This window comes from Euprymna scolopes, chromosome 28 (genome assembly GCF_053919585.1).
Source record: "Euprymna scolopes isolate OS-2025 chromosome 28, ASM5391958v1, whole genome shotgun sequence".
NCBI lineage: Eukaryota > Metazoa > Mollusca > Cephalopoda > Sepiida > Sepiolidae > Euprymna > Euprymna scolopes.
The window spans coordinates 2,212,235-2,231,180 of NC_136509.1; the positions used below are offsets into that span (position 1 = coordinate 2,212,235).

The 18,946-nt window shown below is 34.4% G+C and overlaps 1 protein-coding gene across 1 annotated transcript in view; it reads right to left on the minus strand.

Annotated features, from left to right (window-relative positions):
• Positions 1 to 18,946, minus strand: part of LOC145249431 (uncharacterized) — a 911,941-nt gene that overhangs the window by 164,333 nt on the left and 728,662 nt on the right. Inside the window, exons 93-95 of the mRNA XM_080110989.1 lie at positions 18,159 to 18,448; positions 14,290 to 14,776; positions 1,041 to 1,495 (exon numbers count right to left, since the gene is read on the minus strand). Coding sequence (XP_079967115.1) covers positions 1,041 to 1,495; positions 14,290 to 14,776; positions 18,159 to 18,448 — 1,232 coding nt within the window. The remainder of the gene's footprint in view (positions 1 to 1,040; positions 1,496 to 14,289; positions 14,777 to 18,158; positions 18,449 to 18,946) is intronic.

Here is an 18,946-nt window from a genome sequence, read left to right on the forward strand (position 1 = left end):
GAAGAACATATGACCTAATAGTATTTATGATAAACTGAGACTAGCAACATCACGTCTCTGAGAAAAAGAGAGATTGCAGAGAAGTAAGGGTGAGACCAATGAAATTACGGATATGTTTCTGTAACTTATCTGTAACCCTAAAGTGGAACAGAGATTCACTAATCTAAATTTGATAATAGTACTCCATACATTGTGTCATAGTGTATTTGTAGAGATAGAGAATAGAGAAGTCAGAAGATCAGATAATTCTGAAGAACAAATTTTTTGCATTTTCACTCTAAACAAGACACCGTGCCAATTTGATGTAGGGGGTTACTAACTGGTATAAAATTTTCAGGGATACTATGTTGGGAATTGGGCAGCAAGATGTTTGTTTATATGACACTTTAACTTCTGCATGACAGTACACTCAGGGAAAAAACTATTAGAAGGCTTTCTGGCATCTGGAGATCTCTACTGTGTAGGGTGGGATTTTGCTGCTTGTCGGCTTTGTCGGGGATATTTACGTTGAGGGAGTAAAAGGGCTTGTATTTCGTCAGAGTACCTACTATTAAAGACTGAAACAATGTCAGGTCTCTGAGAGATAGGTTACAGAGAAAAAGAGTCAAATCAATGAGATTACAGATATATTTATAAGAACCCTATATATATTTATAAGAACACTATATATATTTATTAAGAACCCTATATATTTATTAAGAACCCTATATATATTTATTAAGAACCCTATATATATTCATTAAAAATCCTATATATATTTATTAAGAACCCTATATATATTCATTAAAAACCCTATATATATTTATTAAGAACCCTATATATATTTATTAAGAACCCTATATATATTTGTTAAAAACCCTATATATATTTATTAAAAACCCTATATATATTTATTAAGAACCCTATATATATTTATTAAGAACCCTAAAATGCCGAACCCAAATTTGAGAACAACATTCCACACATGGTGTCATAGTATATTTGTAGAGATAGAAAATAGTCTCTACCGTGAGAAAACATTCAGAGCGAGGTATACCAACCTTATTCGTATACTGTAGACTATACATCCGTGTACGTCCTCCAGCTCCACCACCACCATGCGCTGTACACCATCGTACCCAGCGAGTATGTTTTCGTGATGAACCGCTTCCTCCAGTCACATAGAGATGACCCCAACCTTCAATAACATCACCGTCCAGCCAAATCGAACCGCCGCTTCCGCCACCGTTTCCGCCACTTCCGCTTGTTCCCCTCGCAAAAAGACTGCCCTCGATGAAAGATGCAGTGTGGGAAAACCTCATTGATCCTCCGCCGATTCCTCCAGCACCATAGCCATGGCATATTCCGCTTCCGGATCCAGCCGTAAAAGGCAGGCAGATTTCATCGTAGGTACCGCTGCTACTCACACTTTTAAGGCAACATTTGCCGGTACCACCACGTCCGCCATGACTAGCTCCGGCATTGGAGGAGCGATATCCAGGGCCTCTTGAATAACCTGTTTATATATAAATATTAAAAATTACAAACAGGCATTTTTCTTTAATTTTGGATATGTACTCCGAGAAATTATTTTCTATTAAAGCATGCAACTGCGAAAACAATACAATAATCATCAAATTTACTAAAATGTCATTTGAATAAAAATTATGAACCTGACATCTTGTTAATACCTACGCCGTTTTTATGACAAATGACAGACATTTTTCTTTAAGTTTGGATATGAAAGGCCGTTTATACCGAGAAATCATTTTCGATAAAAGCGTACATTTGCAAGAACAATAGAAAAAAATTATTAAAAGTACCAAAGGTCATTTTAATAAAAAAAATATAAACCTGTATGAAGAAGCAACAAGCTTGATCAATTGTCAAAAAAAAAAAGATAAGTAAAAAGTATAAAATTTGAAATGTAATTTTTGGTAAAAGATTATACAGGTGTAATCGAATGCAGGTCAATCCAGTGAAACGAAAATAACCGAACAAAACGCTAATAAGATGTGATTAAAGTGACAATACTATACGAAAAATGACGCTTTAGTTCGTCACAAATGCTTATATAATAACAACAGTAGGTTGACGCTTTGGACGCGAGAAGAATCAACCGGTCGAATACGCGTGTGTACATTTTTCATCTAACATCCAACCATCCATATCCATCAACAGGAACAAAGATATATTTTCATCCTTTCTCCCACAGAAGAGACGTTGCGAGCATGTCTTTGTTTTATCGTTATTTTCATGACAGGTGCTCGTCTGAGCTCCAATCCCTCGTCCCCCCTCACCAATCTTTCACGAGAAACACCCGTCTGGCTGAAACTACTGTCAATAATTTTCCCCACTCTTTATCTGTGCCTAAATCCAAATGTAGATTCCATGAGCCAAGCTTCTTTCTTAAAACTGCACGCCAGTGGAACTCTCTGTCACTTGCCTGTTTCCCACCTGACTACAACTTGGACGTCTTCAAGTCCAACATAAACCAGCTCCTGACAAACCGCCCCCTTAAGTAAGACACTCTATCAAAACCCCCAATACTAATGATTACTACAATACTATCTCATTGATTACTGTACACGCAATAACCCTTATCCCTGAGTGGCCGTCGGGCCTTGATAAGTGTTAACCCCATGTAAAAAATAAAAAAATAACAGTGTGTCGTCATTCTTTTAAACACAGTAGAAATACAACATAAATAAAGAATACGATTCTATCCTAAATCTTAGATCAACCATTGAAAACCGTTTTTTAATTTCTCTTTTACGTGAGAAACATTTGTATTCATGCCAAAATGCATTTTAATATATAAAGTATTTTTTTAATGGAAAATGCTCCAAACGAATCATGAAGCTACTTGATTTAAGGAGCTAAAATAGGAAAAAAGGAAACTCCTTTAAAGTTAAAAACTAGCAACGATGTGTTAGATGGCTTTATTCCGACTCAGAAAACAGCAATTCTTTCATCTTTGTCAGAAACATTGGTTATAGAATTCGAAGACTAAATGACAAAATGACAGAAGCGAGAATTATTAAGAAACATCTATTAAATTGCTTTCAAAAAGTGTTCTGCGATATTATAATTATCTCCCCTTCTTATAAGATCTTAAAACAAACAATAAATTTCAAACAAATAGTCAACAATTAGTTCTCTTTAGTAAGCAATAATGATAAATACACAATTTTAAGGGTCATCGTTCCAAGCAGTACGGAAAAACTTCATTCTTATGAAATGAAGCAGAAGGAGAGTGGAGACATTTTTAAAGACGTTTCTTTTTTTTTTTTTTTTTTTTTTTTTACATAGGCATCACCACATTATCAAGGCCAAGAGACCACTCTAGGATTAGGGTTAAAGAGTGTACAGTAGAAATTGGACAATATAGTAATCATTAGTAATGAAAATTTGGTAAATTTGATAACTTATATGGAACGGCTCATCAAGAACTTATTTACGTTAGACTTGAACACAACCATATTGTAGTCAGCCGGAAAGCAGGAAAACGGAAGACAATTCCACAGTCGTGCAGTTCTAAGAAAGAAGCTTTGTTCATGGAATCTACGTTTAGGTTTAGGCACAGATAAAGAGTGGGGGGAATTATTGTTAGTGTTTACAGCTAGACGAATGTTTCTTGTGAAAGTTTGGCGAGGGGGGACCATAGATTGAAGCTCAGTCGAACACTTTCCATGAAAATAACGATACATCAGAGACAAACTCGCAACATCTCTTCTATGAGATAGAGGTTGTAAGGAAAAGAAAAGGACATCTACGAGGCTACGAAGTCTATTTTGAACTCTATCAAGGCAGAACAAGTCCTTTCTAGCAGCTCCTGCCCAGATGTGGCAATAGTATTTCATCATTTCTTATCAATCATGAACGTTAATTGGCACAACCACAGTAAGCTCGAATTGTATCACAAACTTTTCTAAACGCGTTAAACCGGCTTTCTCCGAAGGAGGAAGTCTCAAGGGAATATTAAATTCACAAGCAGTTCCCAGTCACATGTATATACGTATCAGAGAAGATGACGACGTTAGATTGTTGCAGTTATTGCATGTTATAAGTTAAAAATGAAAAAAATTTCTTGAGCAGAAACACGCATGGTCTATCGGATGTCAGTTACTTCGGTGTCGATTTAAAATTGCGGAGGAAATACCGTGGATGTTTTTATAAAAACATGCATTGGGATACTTCTAGGGAACTAAAGATTTACGTTTTTTTTAATTTCTCAAAAAAGAAAAAAAAAAAAAAGAAAAAAGAGAAAAAATTATTGTAAATTGTAAAGACCAATGTCCATGAAAAAATGGAAATAATTAATAAATGCATAAACCCCGGTGAACAAAGGACTAAACTGACTTTTTGTTTCCCTTGTGCTGTGAACTGTGAAGATATCTTTTGTATCGAAAAAATAATTGTATTGTTTATTAAATTATTATTTTTTTTTAGATGTGTGGAAGGAGTGTTACAGAGAGGAGTGGAGTTCCAGGTGACAGAGGTGGATCGTCGACTTGCGAAGATGTCAAATGAAAAGTCGGTCAAATTCTAGGTAAAGGCAGCGGTCCTGGATCCAGCTGCTCCGTGAATGACGTTAAAAATTCAAAATGGTGGACGTAAAATCCCCGAGGATAGGTCAGCGAGACAGACATTTCAGACAATGCCTGGTGGAATGTTCTAACGTAATGAAAGCCAATAACATAGAGTCAGCAGACAACGACAATAAGAGAAGCAGGGATCTGGGGGAGAAAAACGAACACATTATCTCTCTGTCATTCTGCAAACCCCACGTCACCCCGCGATCTCTCCATGCTGTCAGCGTTGTCACTAGAAAATAAACATTATTTTCAAATCATTCACTCCTGTTAGGTATTACTTAAAATGTAAGAGATTTTGTTTTGCATTTACCTCTATTGTGGAGGTACGCCTAAGTTGTAAGGATTTCAAACAAACCTCGACTAGTGATTCGGTTAGTTTTATGAATAACACAACATGCAGAGAAATGTCGACATCCTAAATACAGCTCTTGGTATTCCCAAATGGTCACTCATATGGTACTGACCAGATTCAACATTGCTTAACTTCGGTGATCCAACGAGAACTGTTGTGCCAACGTGATTATGCCGTATTACAGTTGCAGAAATAAGGTTTATGTGTCGTTGGGTGCTAGTCGCAGTAAAAGCGATTATAGGTCGTTGATAATTGTCTGTTTTAATCATCACAAACTAAACGAAAATTCAATGAGCAAAGTTTTTTCCAAGAACTACTTGTCCATGGAACACAATACCGCATGGCTGAATCCCAGTTGACTACAACACAGTAGTTTTCAAGTCGAATGATAATTAATTCCTGATAAATCATCCTGTTAAATAATGAAATTTTTCTTATTTCAATACTCACGTTGTTACTTCAGTCTATCGGACAAGCTAATTAACTTTTTATCCTCGAGTGGCCTTTGGGCCTTGATAAGCGGTGACTCATTAATACATACAACCAATCATTATGTTTTAATATATTCTCAGTTGTATTTCCTTAGATCAGTCTTCCTTTAACAAGCACGTAGAAAATAAAGAAAACAGTTTTTCGGATAAAAACTGCTTCGTCTCGTAGGCAGTACGAAAGAGAGTGCAGTATTTCTTTGTCACGTCTTATTATATTACATCACTTCCGGAAAACAACTTCCTGTTCGATACAATCGGTAAGATATATTTTATGGAATCTATAAATGTCACATTTAATACTGTTATAAATTTAAAAAAAAAATGCAACGACGCCACATTTTTTTTCAAAAGTTTATGTAGAGACAACAGTATTTTAATTGTTTCAATCTGTTTTGTTTCAATTTGCTTCAGTTTATTTTGAATAGTGTGATGATATCAGATTTAATTGAATACATGTGCTTTTTGAAACTTATTCATCCCAAACGATGCATATTGCCATTTAGACTTGAGGAATTTGGGATCGTGTCTGGAACGGAACTACGGGGAGTTGAGAAATGAAAAGTTTATTCACATTACATTTAAACTTCTGCAGGGTAGCACAGCCATGGAAGCAATAAATAAATAACAAATAAATAAAATAAAAAATAAAAAATAAAAATAAAACACAGTTATTTCCACCGAAAAATAAAAGGCTAATTTTGGAACACCATGGCATAAGGAAAATAAAAGCTATTGTAGTTTATGTTTTTGAAATACATTTTTTAAATTATTATTTGCATCATTAATTCCCTTAATATATATATATATATATATATATATATATATATATATATATATATATATATATATATATATATATATGGGCATGCATTTTATCGAACAAAGGAACAACAGATCCGTTGTTCGATAAAATGCATGCCAATTGGCTGATAGGAAGGGGCGCGGTGGATACTAGAAAGCTGATTGGCTAACTAAAATCCTCAACAGAAGAGGACCATATAAAAACTAGAAACAACCACAGAATTCGCGCATAAGCCTGACGAATCCTAGAGTGGATGAAACGCCGAATATTCAATGTAGCTTAATCACATATATATTTTATAAATTACTAACTAGCTCTACCTACGTATTGAGCACTTTTGAAGTAAATACTTAAAGTTTACGCATAAATCCATACTTTCGTATATTAATTTTATGTGAGTAAATGAAGTAGTTATATATATATATATATATATATATATATATATATAGTCTTTGAAGTTTTTAACATTTGAAACCATACAAAAAATTATTTTTTATCATTCGTTAAAAAAACATCTAGTTAGTAAGTCATCACCTTCAATCACTGCATCAACTCTCAAATTTACTATAATACCAATTTTTTTTTTTTTTTTTTTTTTTTTTTTCTTTTTTTCAAGGGATCATCAGTTGTATATATATATATATATATTAATCTAAATTTATTTTATTTTTAATTTATTTTTAATTTTTGATTTTTAAATTAATGTGAGTGTCACGTTGTTACAGTGGTAACACCACCGGCTTTGAATGCTAGAGTTTCAGTTTCGATTCCAGCTGATGGCACCAAAATAGTCTTTGTTTTTTTGTATTTGAAATCACGACTTTATAATAATATACACGAAATCTGGACAAATTAAAATATATTTATATGCGTATTTTACAACAGTGCAAGGCTAATATATATATATATATATATATATATATATATATATATATATATATATATATATATATATATATAATAGCGGCGGGAGAAGGGCGTCTGGCTTTGCCCGGTCGTAAATTACGCTTATACATTTTATTTTAATTTGTTCCGATTTCGTATATATTATTATAGAGTCGTGATTTCAAAAAACAAAAAATATTTCTGATCAGCTAGAATCGAAACCAAAGCATTTAAAGCTTGTGACGTTACCACTGTACCCACGAGACACTCACATGAACTGACTGGAAATAAAAAAAATATTAAGATAAATGTACAAAGATTTTTTTCAATTTCGACCCCATTTTTTGACACCTTGAAAACTATTTTAACCGGCTAAAGTCCCAAAAAACGATCCGTAAAACTTCAATTATTTGAGACCCCTAGCGCCGCTCTGCGACTTTTAGTTTCGGAGGAGATTGGGTTTGAAAATATGGAAACAGTCAGACAGCCAGATATATAACCGTTTATTAGATATATAGTCGACAAGTAACTAGAGACCTCTTCAAGCCATATTGTTTCTACAAAAGCTTTTTGTACAAGCAATATTACCTGAAGAGGTTTCTCGTTACTTGTAACTAGCTGACCGAAACATGCTCATAAATGTGTAGCGACATATAAATGCTTACGTATAACAAAAACAAAAAAGTATATATATATATATATATATATATATATCTGTGTGTGTGTGTGTGTTAAAAGTCCACGTATACTTCTAGGAAAGTGATTTAAAGGTTATGAGAGTTTTTTGAAGCATGAAAAACGATGTTACTTTTTGTATTTAATATTTTTATTGTTATTTTTTATCTTTCAAGCGGACCTTCACTCTGGGTCACAACAAAGTATCGAAATGAAAAAGAAAAAGAAAACCGTTGAATATCTGCAGATTTGTAGCGTGGACAACATTCATTCCTAGCACTCATGTTCGAAAAAGTTCACGTGAATCATTTTAGCCGTTTGTGGAAGAAGATTTCAAAGACCACAACAACGACACACCCACCAACAACCCGCTTCCAGATACTAAGCAATTCGAAAAACCTAACGACTCTATTATGTGGACTCCACACAGTGGACGAAGCCTGAACATCGATCAATATGATAAAACAGCTAGAATACATCTAGATGAATTTATTCACAATAAAGAACGTCTCAACAAAAACCAAAACCTTTCTCTTCAAGAACGCCGAGCTATTCACACCCTAAAATAACTATGATATCACAATCAAATCAGCAGACAAAGGAGGAGCCATAACCATCACGGACACCGTTAAATATATTGAGGAAGCGGAAACCCAACTCAAAGACACAAATTTCAACAAAACACTCCCGGAAGACCCAACATTCATCTATAAAATAGAACTCACGAATCTTATCAAAATCTTACTCCTTGTATCTCCAAGATAATTACTTCCCTCATTCCCACAAATCTTAAAGCAGCTAACTTTTACACTACTCCTAAACTACACAAACTTCACAAATTCATAACAAACACAGACACTACCACCGCTACACCTCAAACTTTGGCCCTCAACCCTGACAACATTTATGAACTAGCCAAATCCCATAACATCTCACCTCCTGGTAGACCCATAATATCAGGTGTTGGCACCCTAACAGAATATATTTCTGGATATATAGATAAAATTCTAACCCCCTTATTACCCAACATCCCTAGCTATATTAAGGACACCACACATTCTGTCAACACCATTGGACAAATCGACAATCTTTCACAAGAAATTATTTTAGTCGCATTAGATGTATCAGCTCTATACACTAACATTCCTCATGACGAGGGAGTAGAAGCCTGTAGAACATTCCTCCTTCACAATAATTTCCCCAACGATAAAATGGAAGACATTTGTAAGCTTATATACTTCATCCTCACACATAATAATTTTAAATTTAACAATCAAAATTATCTTCAAATAAAAGGAACCGCCATGGGCACTAAAATGGCCCCTAGCTATGCCAACATTTTTATGCATATGCTAGAAATCAAACTCCTTGAAAACTTCCCCCTCAAGCCGTCCCATTATTGCCGATACATTGATGATATTTTTTTCATATGACCACATGGACTAACAAACTTAAAGAATTTCCACGAATACATCAATAATTCACATAACAATATAAAATTTACCATGGAACACTCATACAACTCCATCCCATTCTTGGACGTCACTATCATATCCCATAACAATAGACTATCTACGTCCCCCTTTATTAAACCCACTGGCAATCAGACATTCCTCAATATCTATAGAAACCATTCATTAAACCTAAAAAAATCTATCATTTACAGGTCATGCATACGAATAAAACGCATCTGCTCCGACCCTCTAGACTACATAAACCATATCACAAAGCTTACGCAAAAATTCATCAATAATCAATATCCCATTAAGTATATTAAACAAGCCATAAAAAACTAATAACATTGACAGTTCCGGTCTTCTCCAGTACAAACAAAAAAAACATTAACAAACGCATCCCAATGGTTTTCAACCAGGCCCAACACATGCACCTAAAAAAATACTTACAACAACCTAAAAATAACTCCACTATTAAGTCTATATTTCACCTTCCACCAATTAATGCGATCAAACAACCACCCAATCTCTCAACCATACTCACCTGCAAACGCATACAGGACACAACAAAATGGCAATTATGGATGCAATAAACCGCGATGCGTTATATGCATACACCTAAATACCACACCACTATTCAATATACCTGAATGTAACACTCACATAAAACCGCCGCGTCTAACATGTGACAGTTCTAATGTGATATATTACGTATACTGCTCCATTTGCAACAATGGAGGATATATTGGCGGAACTCTGACACGTTTTCGAATCCGCCTAAACAATCATAAGACGACAATCAGACAAAAATCCCCCACCCCACTAGCAAACCACTTCAGTTTACCTGGACACACTATAGACAATATTAGATGCCTCCTAATAGACTCAAATTTCCCATCAACAAAAATACGAAAACAAAAAGAAATACAATGGATCAACCGACTAAACACTCATAAGACAGGTCTTTACACAGACCTTGGCCAACTTAAATTCTACAAATACTTAAAAAAATGATTAAGTAACACAATCACCTACTCATACATATATACTTATACGTATGTGTTAACCTGTTCTTGTTCTATATTGATTTCAATATGTATATGTATTCGTTTTATAGCTAACACATGCATTATTCTCTTGTTATTCTTATTATTACTTTATTTATCTTCATTATTATTATTATTATTATTACTGTTATTATTATTATTATTATTACTACTACTACTACTACTACTACTACTACTACTACTACTATTATTTTCGTTATATCTAACTTTCTATCTGCACCATTTTCCTATATATATATATATGTTTACATCTATGTTTACATCGTTAACTTCACATCCCTACTTATTCACTCACAGTATTTTATACATGTATTTAAATAGTAATTGATATTTGTGTTTGACTATATAAGTATGTGCATATGCGCCTATATATGTATGTATGTGTTTATATGCGGATGTGTATACATATATCTGTACATATATGGTTTTATTTTTTTATATATATGTATATATATATATATGTGTGTGTGTGTGTGTGTGTGTATGTAAGTTCTTGTCCATGTAATGCATAATCATGTTGATGCGCACATCTTTGTGCTGCCTTACATGCTCTTGTTTTATGCTTATACATTTGTATATGTATGTATATGTATATATGTGTATTTATGCGTATGTGTATTTCTATATTCTATATGTATGTATATATATTCATGTGTATGTGCTTATGTGTATATATGGTATGTGTGTATATGTGCGCATATGGGTATGTGTGCATGCATGTATGTATGCATATTGGTGCACGTATGCATGCCTGGACCTGTACATGTCATTGTATGCATATACATGTGTATAGATATATATGCGTGTATGTGTGTGCATGCGTGCATTTCTGTTTATGCATATTATTATTTATATATGCATTATATGTATGGGGGTGCATATATTATATACATATGGTCGTTGAATATGACTGTGTATTGGTATGTATGCGTATTAATGGGTGTTAATTGTGCATGCACATGTATATCTGTACCCTTATGCACATGTTTTTTATGTGAAAGCTATTATTGGTCTATTATTATTATTATTATTATTATTATTATTATTATTATTATTATTATTATTAATATTTTATACATATTTTCTTTATTATCAATACACAAAGAGTGACTTTCGAGCCAAAATCACATACATTTAAGTACCTTCTCTGATATTATCCTCGGTCTGTGTATGAGAATTCCTTCGGGACTGAGACAATTTTACTTCAGGACCGAGACTATTTGTATTCTCATTTAATTATTAACTAATATTAATTTTATTGATTTTATTATTATTATTATTATTATTATTATTATTATTATTATTATTATTATTATTATTTCATTTTAAAATTTTTATTTATTTATTTATCTATGTTCGTCCTATCTTTATTGAGGGAGAGACGGAATTTACTCACCATTAAAAAAGCCGACATTGTAGTTTCATTATTATTATTATTATTATTATTATTATTATTATTATTATTATTATTATTATTATTATTATTATTATTATTATAATAAGTTTTATCTCTTACTCACCATTAAAAAAAAAGCCGACATTGTCTTTAACTCTGCCCTCTTCAGTAGCTTTATTATTATTATTATTATTATTATTATTATTATTATTATTATTATTATTATTATTAATAATAATAATAATATTATTCATAACTAATAATTACATTATTTTTGCCGTTTACCAATTTCATTTCGATTACATTATACACATTGAAATCAATTGCGTCTCATTTTTGCCGTTTGAATTAAACGCTTTTACGTTGCAACATTAAATAAAATATAAAAAAAACACAATCTTCTTCCACAAACGGCTAAAATAATTCACGTGAACTTTTTGAACATGATTGCTTGGAATGAACGCTGTCCACGCTACAAATCTGCAGTTCTTTCAACGGTTTTCTTTTTCTTTTTCATTTCGATACTTTTTTTGACCAAGAGCGGAGGTCCACTTTAAATATAAAAAATAACAATAAAAATATTAAATACAAAAAGTGACATCGTTTTTCATGCTTCAAAAAGCCCTCATAAGCTTTAAATCACTATATATATAAAGCTGAATGTGTGTGTGTGTGTGTGTGTCTGGTCACGAATAGGCTCCTATATGGTTGAACATTTAATAAAACTGATCACATATAATTGATAGAAGATGTGTCAAGACACAGGAATGGGCATGTTTGATCTGGCATAATGATGATTCATTAAAATTGTGGGGTTAGCGTTCGTAAGTATGGAATAAAAAAAATTAAAATTAAAAAAAAAACCGTTTACAAGTGTTTTTGATATAGATTTACATAAGAATACTTTGATGAGTATGTTTTAACTTAAATAGGGATGGTATAATAAAACTGTACGGTGTGCGTTCCCCCCTGGCCTCCATAGAATGGAAATAGGCACAAACTTTAATAAAGATTTTTCATATCTATCTGTGTAAGAAACTTTGATAATTATGTTTCAGTTTGAAGAAATATGGTATAATAAAATTATGAGGTGTTCGTTCGCACCTGACCTCCATAGAATGTAAATATGTCACAAAGTTTAACAAGGTTTTTTTTAATATAGATCTACAGAATATTGTGATAAGTGTTTCAGTGTGAACAGGTATGGTATAATAAATTATGGGGTTTATCTATTTTATTTTTACTTTCATCATATTTTGCTTTGGTTTTGATACCCCGAAATTCGAAGCTATCTCTTTACAACTCTTCCTTTCCATAACCTATCATACTTTCATAAATCAGAGTCCATTTTCTGTAGGCTGTTTTTGAACCCAGTCAATGACGGGTACTTTTGCTAGTATATATATATATATATATATATATATATATATATGTCAGGTCATGTCATATGCTACTGGCACCATGTAACTCAGTACTACCTGCCTCATGGTGGGGTCACCGGCGACTAAACTGGTTCCCCCACCAGACTTGTTTGGTGAGGAGGGCAGCTAGTCTCCCTGAAGGATTAAAACAAGCCCTTTCAAAGGGCGAATGAACCCTTTTTCGGGGTTAACGACCAACTAGCACCGTGTATATTTGTGTGTATGTATATATGTGTTGGGGTGGAGAGGGCTCCCGTAAGCCGTGGTGAAATCAACCTTTATAGGAGAAGCAAATCTCTGATTTAAAAAAACTATAAAGCGGGAGACCAGTACCCGCATTAAGCTGGTCTGCAGTTTAATTTGTTGCTGGCTATCTTGCTCTTGTTTGTTGCTGGATCTCAACATTTTGAATCGAGAGGGAGAGGTTTAGCTGTCGTACAAAGCCACGACTCTGTAGCATTATCTTTGTATAGATACTGCACGCTTGTGGAACTCTGTTCCGTCTACCTGCTTCCCACCGGACTACAACTTGGATGTCTTCAAGTCCAATGTTAACAAATTCCTAATGAACCGCTCCCTTAAGTAAACACTTCATCAAATCTCCACACTAACGTAATGTACTTGCAATAACCCTTATACCTGAGTGGCTTCCGGGCCTTGATAAGTGGTGATCACTGTGTAAAAAAAAAAAAAGATACCCCCTCAGGCATTTGGACTCATGGACTTTAAGTATCCAAGGGAGTGGCACTCATCTGGCAAGACGTTGCAATCATCATTATATATAACAAATAGAAATCATTTTAAGACAAATTATCTAAAGATTTACACATCGTTTTCAATGCGTACCCTTATCTTGATCTAGATAAATGCATAGTAACTTATATAGCCACTAATATAACCAGTAATATAACAACTGATATAACCACTAATATAACCAGTAATATAACAACTAATATAGCCACTAATATAACCAGTAATATAACAACTAATATAACCACTAATATAACCACTAATATAACCAGTAATATAACAACTAATATAACCACTAATATAACCAGTAATATAACCACTAATATAACCAGTAATATAACCAGTAATATAACCACGAATATAACCACTAATATAATCAGTAGTGTTCCATCATTGTTCAACTGATGGTAATGACGTACCTTTTCCGTCGCTTGAAATCGTGGATTTTTTCTGCATCGTCATTTCCGTGCCGAACATGTAAAAAGATCGGTACGCATTGACCGTCGAGCGATGCTGCATGAGGAATTTCTTATTCTGCAGAACCAGTGTCGCCTCTCTTGTGCTGTATGACCCACTGACGCTCATCTGCCCGCCATCTGCCACGACCAATGAGACAAACTGGTAAAGCCCTGGTAAGGTAGAGTTGTTCTCTGTAAAACCCGATTCAAAAAGAGACAGTTTTTTTCTCACAATAAAATGTTCGATTCCTTCTAGTCCGCCTTGCACATAAATTGGCGCCTCGCTGTAAACGGTACCAGGGAAAACGGCCTTTCCTGAGAATTTGATCGTTAGAGCAGATCTGATATATGTTTGAAGGAATCGGTTTCCTATGTGCAGTATGGACAAGTCAGGTACAACCAATTGTCCGCTTCTGTCGCCTTCCAGACGATCGATTTCAAGTTGTGGCTGAAAAAGAAAAAAAATATTTAAATAATATGATTGAATGCATTTTACAACTGGACACTGATGCTTATTTATAGGACACTGGCATTTTAAAAGTTACGGAATACTGAGTCCGATATTGGCCAATATAAAACGTTTTACATGGCGAGGTGATTATAGCAATGCAACCACTTAATCTGTATCACACACACACACACACACACACACACACACACACACACACACACACACACTATATTTCTATTCGTCGAGCGGTCTTTTTTTATTTCGGCTGACATATTGTATAAAATGGCGCCCAAATTGTTCAGCAATATTTTTCTCAAGCGCTTTCTATCGATGCATCGGATTATTATCAGGAGCGATTGGTGTTTTTGATTTTGGCTTTTCTTTTTCTCTTGAGGCTTGGTGTATTCATCATATTTTATTGGTTACAAAGGTGGTCGGGTTCGTGTTCAATGAGATAATAATAATAATAATAATAATAATAATATATATATATATATATATATATATATATATATATATATATATATATATATATATATATATATTAGTGATGAGACGATTCCAATATTTTTCTCGATTCCAATACAATTACTGATCCGATTCCTTATAAATCTTAAAATATGTAACCATACAGTTGTATTTTGTTCTCTGATTACCGTTAAATGTGCAAATATTTTCCTAAACGTAAAATATACTTTGGGAAGGCTGAGCACTATATAGATGCTATTTTATTTGTTTTTGTTTGTGCGATACGTTTTGAATGAATTCAATTATTCATAGGAAAGTTCATTTTTACCTAAATGCGAGTTGTGAATGATTTTTCCTTTGACCAATTTGGTACCCCCAAATGGGGAGCGGCATATATATTGTTTTTAATTTCTTAAAATAAAACAAAATCTTTTTATCAAATTATTGTTCAAGACATATTGTCTACTTCAATAAAAACATCGTTTCCGAAACGATCGTACAATCTATTGATGTTGTTTGTTTTTCCTTTTGAAACTGATTTTACTCAATATATATACACACACACGCACACACACATATATATATGTATATATATATATGTATGTGTGTATGTGTATGTGTTATTGTAGAGCATGGAATTCTTCTATTTTATTATCTTCCTTTTCATTGTCTCCAATCTCCGAATGGTTTTATTTGTGTTTTTTTTGAAAATTGTATAAGTTGGATCCATAGCATTTTATGGATCCAACTTATACAATTTTGAAAAAAAAAAAAATGCAAAGAAAACCATTCGGAGATTGGAGACAATGGAACGGAAGATAATAAAACAGAAGAATTCCGTGCTCTTCAGTAACATTTGTTTGAATGAGAAGATGCTGTCTTAATATACACAATTTAAATTGCACGATGCAGCAGCTCAAGGTGAAACTAACCCTCGAAATTTTAGAATTTGGGCTTGACCATTACTCCTGATCTTAAATGGAACACGTACATCAAATCTGTTGCCAAGGCCGCTGGAAAAATGGTGGGATCTTTCTATCGATCCAGTAGATATCTCACTGCTGATGCAATTCTCTATCTATATAAGAGCCAGGTACGTCCAAGGATGGAATACTGTTGCTACATCTGGGCAGGAGCTGCTAGAAAAGACTTGTCCTGCCTTGATAGAGTTCAAAATAGACTTCGTAGCCTCGTAGAAGATGTCCTTTTCTTTTCCCTGCAACCTCTATCTCGCAGAAGAGATGTTGCGAGTTTGTCTCTGATGTATCGTTATTTTCATGGAAAGTGTTCGACTGGTCCCCCCTCGCCAAACTTTCACAAGAAACACTCGTCTAGATGAAAACACTATCAATAATTCCCCCACTCTTTATCTGTGCCTAAACCTAAACGTAGATTCCATGAACAAAGCTTCTTTCTTAGAACTGCACGCCTGTGGAATTGTCTTCCGTTTTCCTGCTTTCCGGCTGACTACAATATGGTTGTCTTCAAGTCTAACGTAAATAAGTTCTTGATGAGCCGTTCCATATAAGTTATCAAATTTACCGAATTTTCATTACTAATGATTACTATATTGTCTAATTTCTACTGTACACTCTTTAACCCTTATCCTTGAGTGGCCTCTTGGCCTTGATAATGTGGTGATACCTGTGTAAAAAAACAATTATAAATAATTGCCTGGGTGCCCGGCGTTGCCCAGGTGTTTGGATGTGTGTGTTGAGCAAAGAAACAAAATAAAAGTGGTAGCAGGGTCGAACCCGTATCGCGAAGGAGGAAAAGAAAGTGACCTCCCCCAAAAAAACAGTGAAGTCTTTCCAGTTGTATCCATCGCCAAACCGAAAGTTGCGAAGGTTTAAATTAAGGCTAGTCAATCGAAATCGGGATGATTTTCGAAAATATCGGCGAAAAAAGCGACACCTCCCTGTAGAATAGTGCCTGGTTGAGGGTGAAGAAATTAATGTTTTTAGCCAATGTTTAGATATTTGTCACCCGAAAGGCTGAGCATCAAAACGATACCGATCTTGTGAAAACCCGTCGCCTCTGTCGAATACAGACATACATACATACATACATACATGTAAACCCGTCGCCTCTTTCGCATACATACATACATACATACATGATGATTGCAACGTCTTGTCAGACGAGTCCCACTCCCTCAGACATTTAAAATCCATGAGCCCAAATGCCTGAGGGAGTATCTATACAAAGATGATGTTACAGAGTCTTAGCTTTGTACGACAGCTAAGTCTCTCTCTCTCGGTTCAAAATGTTGAGATCCAGCAACAAGCAAGAGCAAGATAGCTAGCAACAAATTAAACTGCAGACCAGGTTAATGCGGGTACTGGTCTCCCGCTTTATGTTTTTTTTTAAATCAGAGATTTGCTTCTCCTAGAAAGGTTGCCTTCACCACGGCTTACGGGAGCCCTCTCCACCCCAATAAACATATACACACACACAAATCTACACGGTGCTAGTTGGCCGTTGACCCAGAAAAAGAGTTCATTCGCCCTTTGGAAGGTCTTGTTTTTAATCCTTCAGGGAGACTAGCTGCCCTCCTCACCAAACAAGTCTGGTGGGGGAACCAGTTTAGTCGCCGGTGACCCGATCATGAGGCAGGTAGTACTGGGTTACATGGTACCAGTAGCATATGATATGACCTGACACATACATACATATATACATACATACATACATACATACATACAGTTAAACAGGCAGCTGAGATTTATATAATAGATTGCACGTGTAATCAATATTATGAAGTTGTCTTCTGGATCTTTTTATAGATACTCAGATCTAATGTTTCTTTGGTTAAAAGCTTTTCCAATCTTGATAGAATATGATACGATAGAAAGAAGCGAAATACTTATAACGAATTAATAAGAAAAAATACAAGAAAAGCTTTACTTACGTCATGTATGTAGGCACATGCCGTGCGCATTAAATAAAGGCCAGTCAGTCTGTGGGTACTTATAGGTATTGTCACCGGATATTTGCACCCATTTGCGGCGTCTTTGTTTGAATTATCGATCCATAAATCGGAAATTAAATCGGGGCCGATTTCGGATTGGATGAAAACTGTTCCTGGTGCACCAATCTTGTTCGTGGGTCCGTTTCCTCCGAGCGATTGGATTGTTCCCAAGAATCTGTGCTTTTCTTTCAGGTAAACCGCGATTCGACCACCGCTTCCACCTCCGTTAACTGAAAAATATAATATTAGTTATTTTATATAGAACCATACCTATGCATCTACATCTATATGAACTACATTACTGATCATCTTGCCGTCTTACTAACACTCATTAAACCTTAGAGTGGCCCCCGGGTCTTAATAAACGGTGACCCCTAAGTGAAAACATACATACAAACAAACATATAGATATACATATAACTAGCAGGGAGACCCGGCGTTGTTCAGGATTGAGTAGAGATAAATAAATGGTCCATCCTTCCATACTTTTATTGTCATCGAAATCAGTGAAATCGATTTTTTTTTTATCAAATCAACTGATTGCCTGATCCGGTTAGGACACGCTCATCGTATACCGGGAGTAAAATCCAAATGCTTCCCTGCAGTGACTTAGTCCAAAATAGATTGTAGTCTACATTACACTGTAAAGAATCTACACTTGATTTTATAAAATTATCCGTAAATAATGGTTTCATTGAAAGTTTAAGTTGGCAAATGCAAGTTTTCAT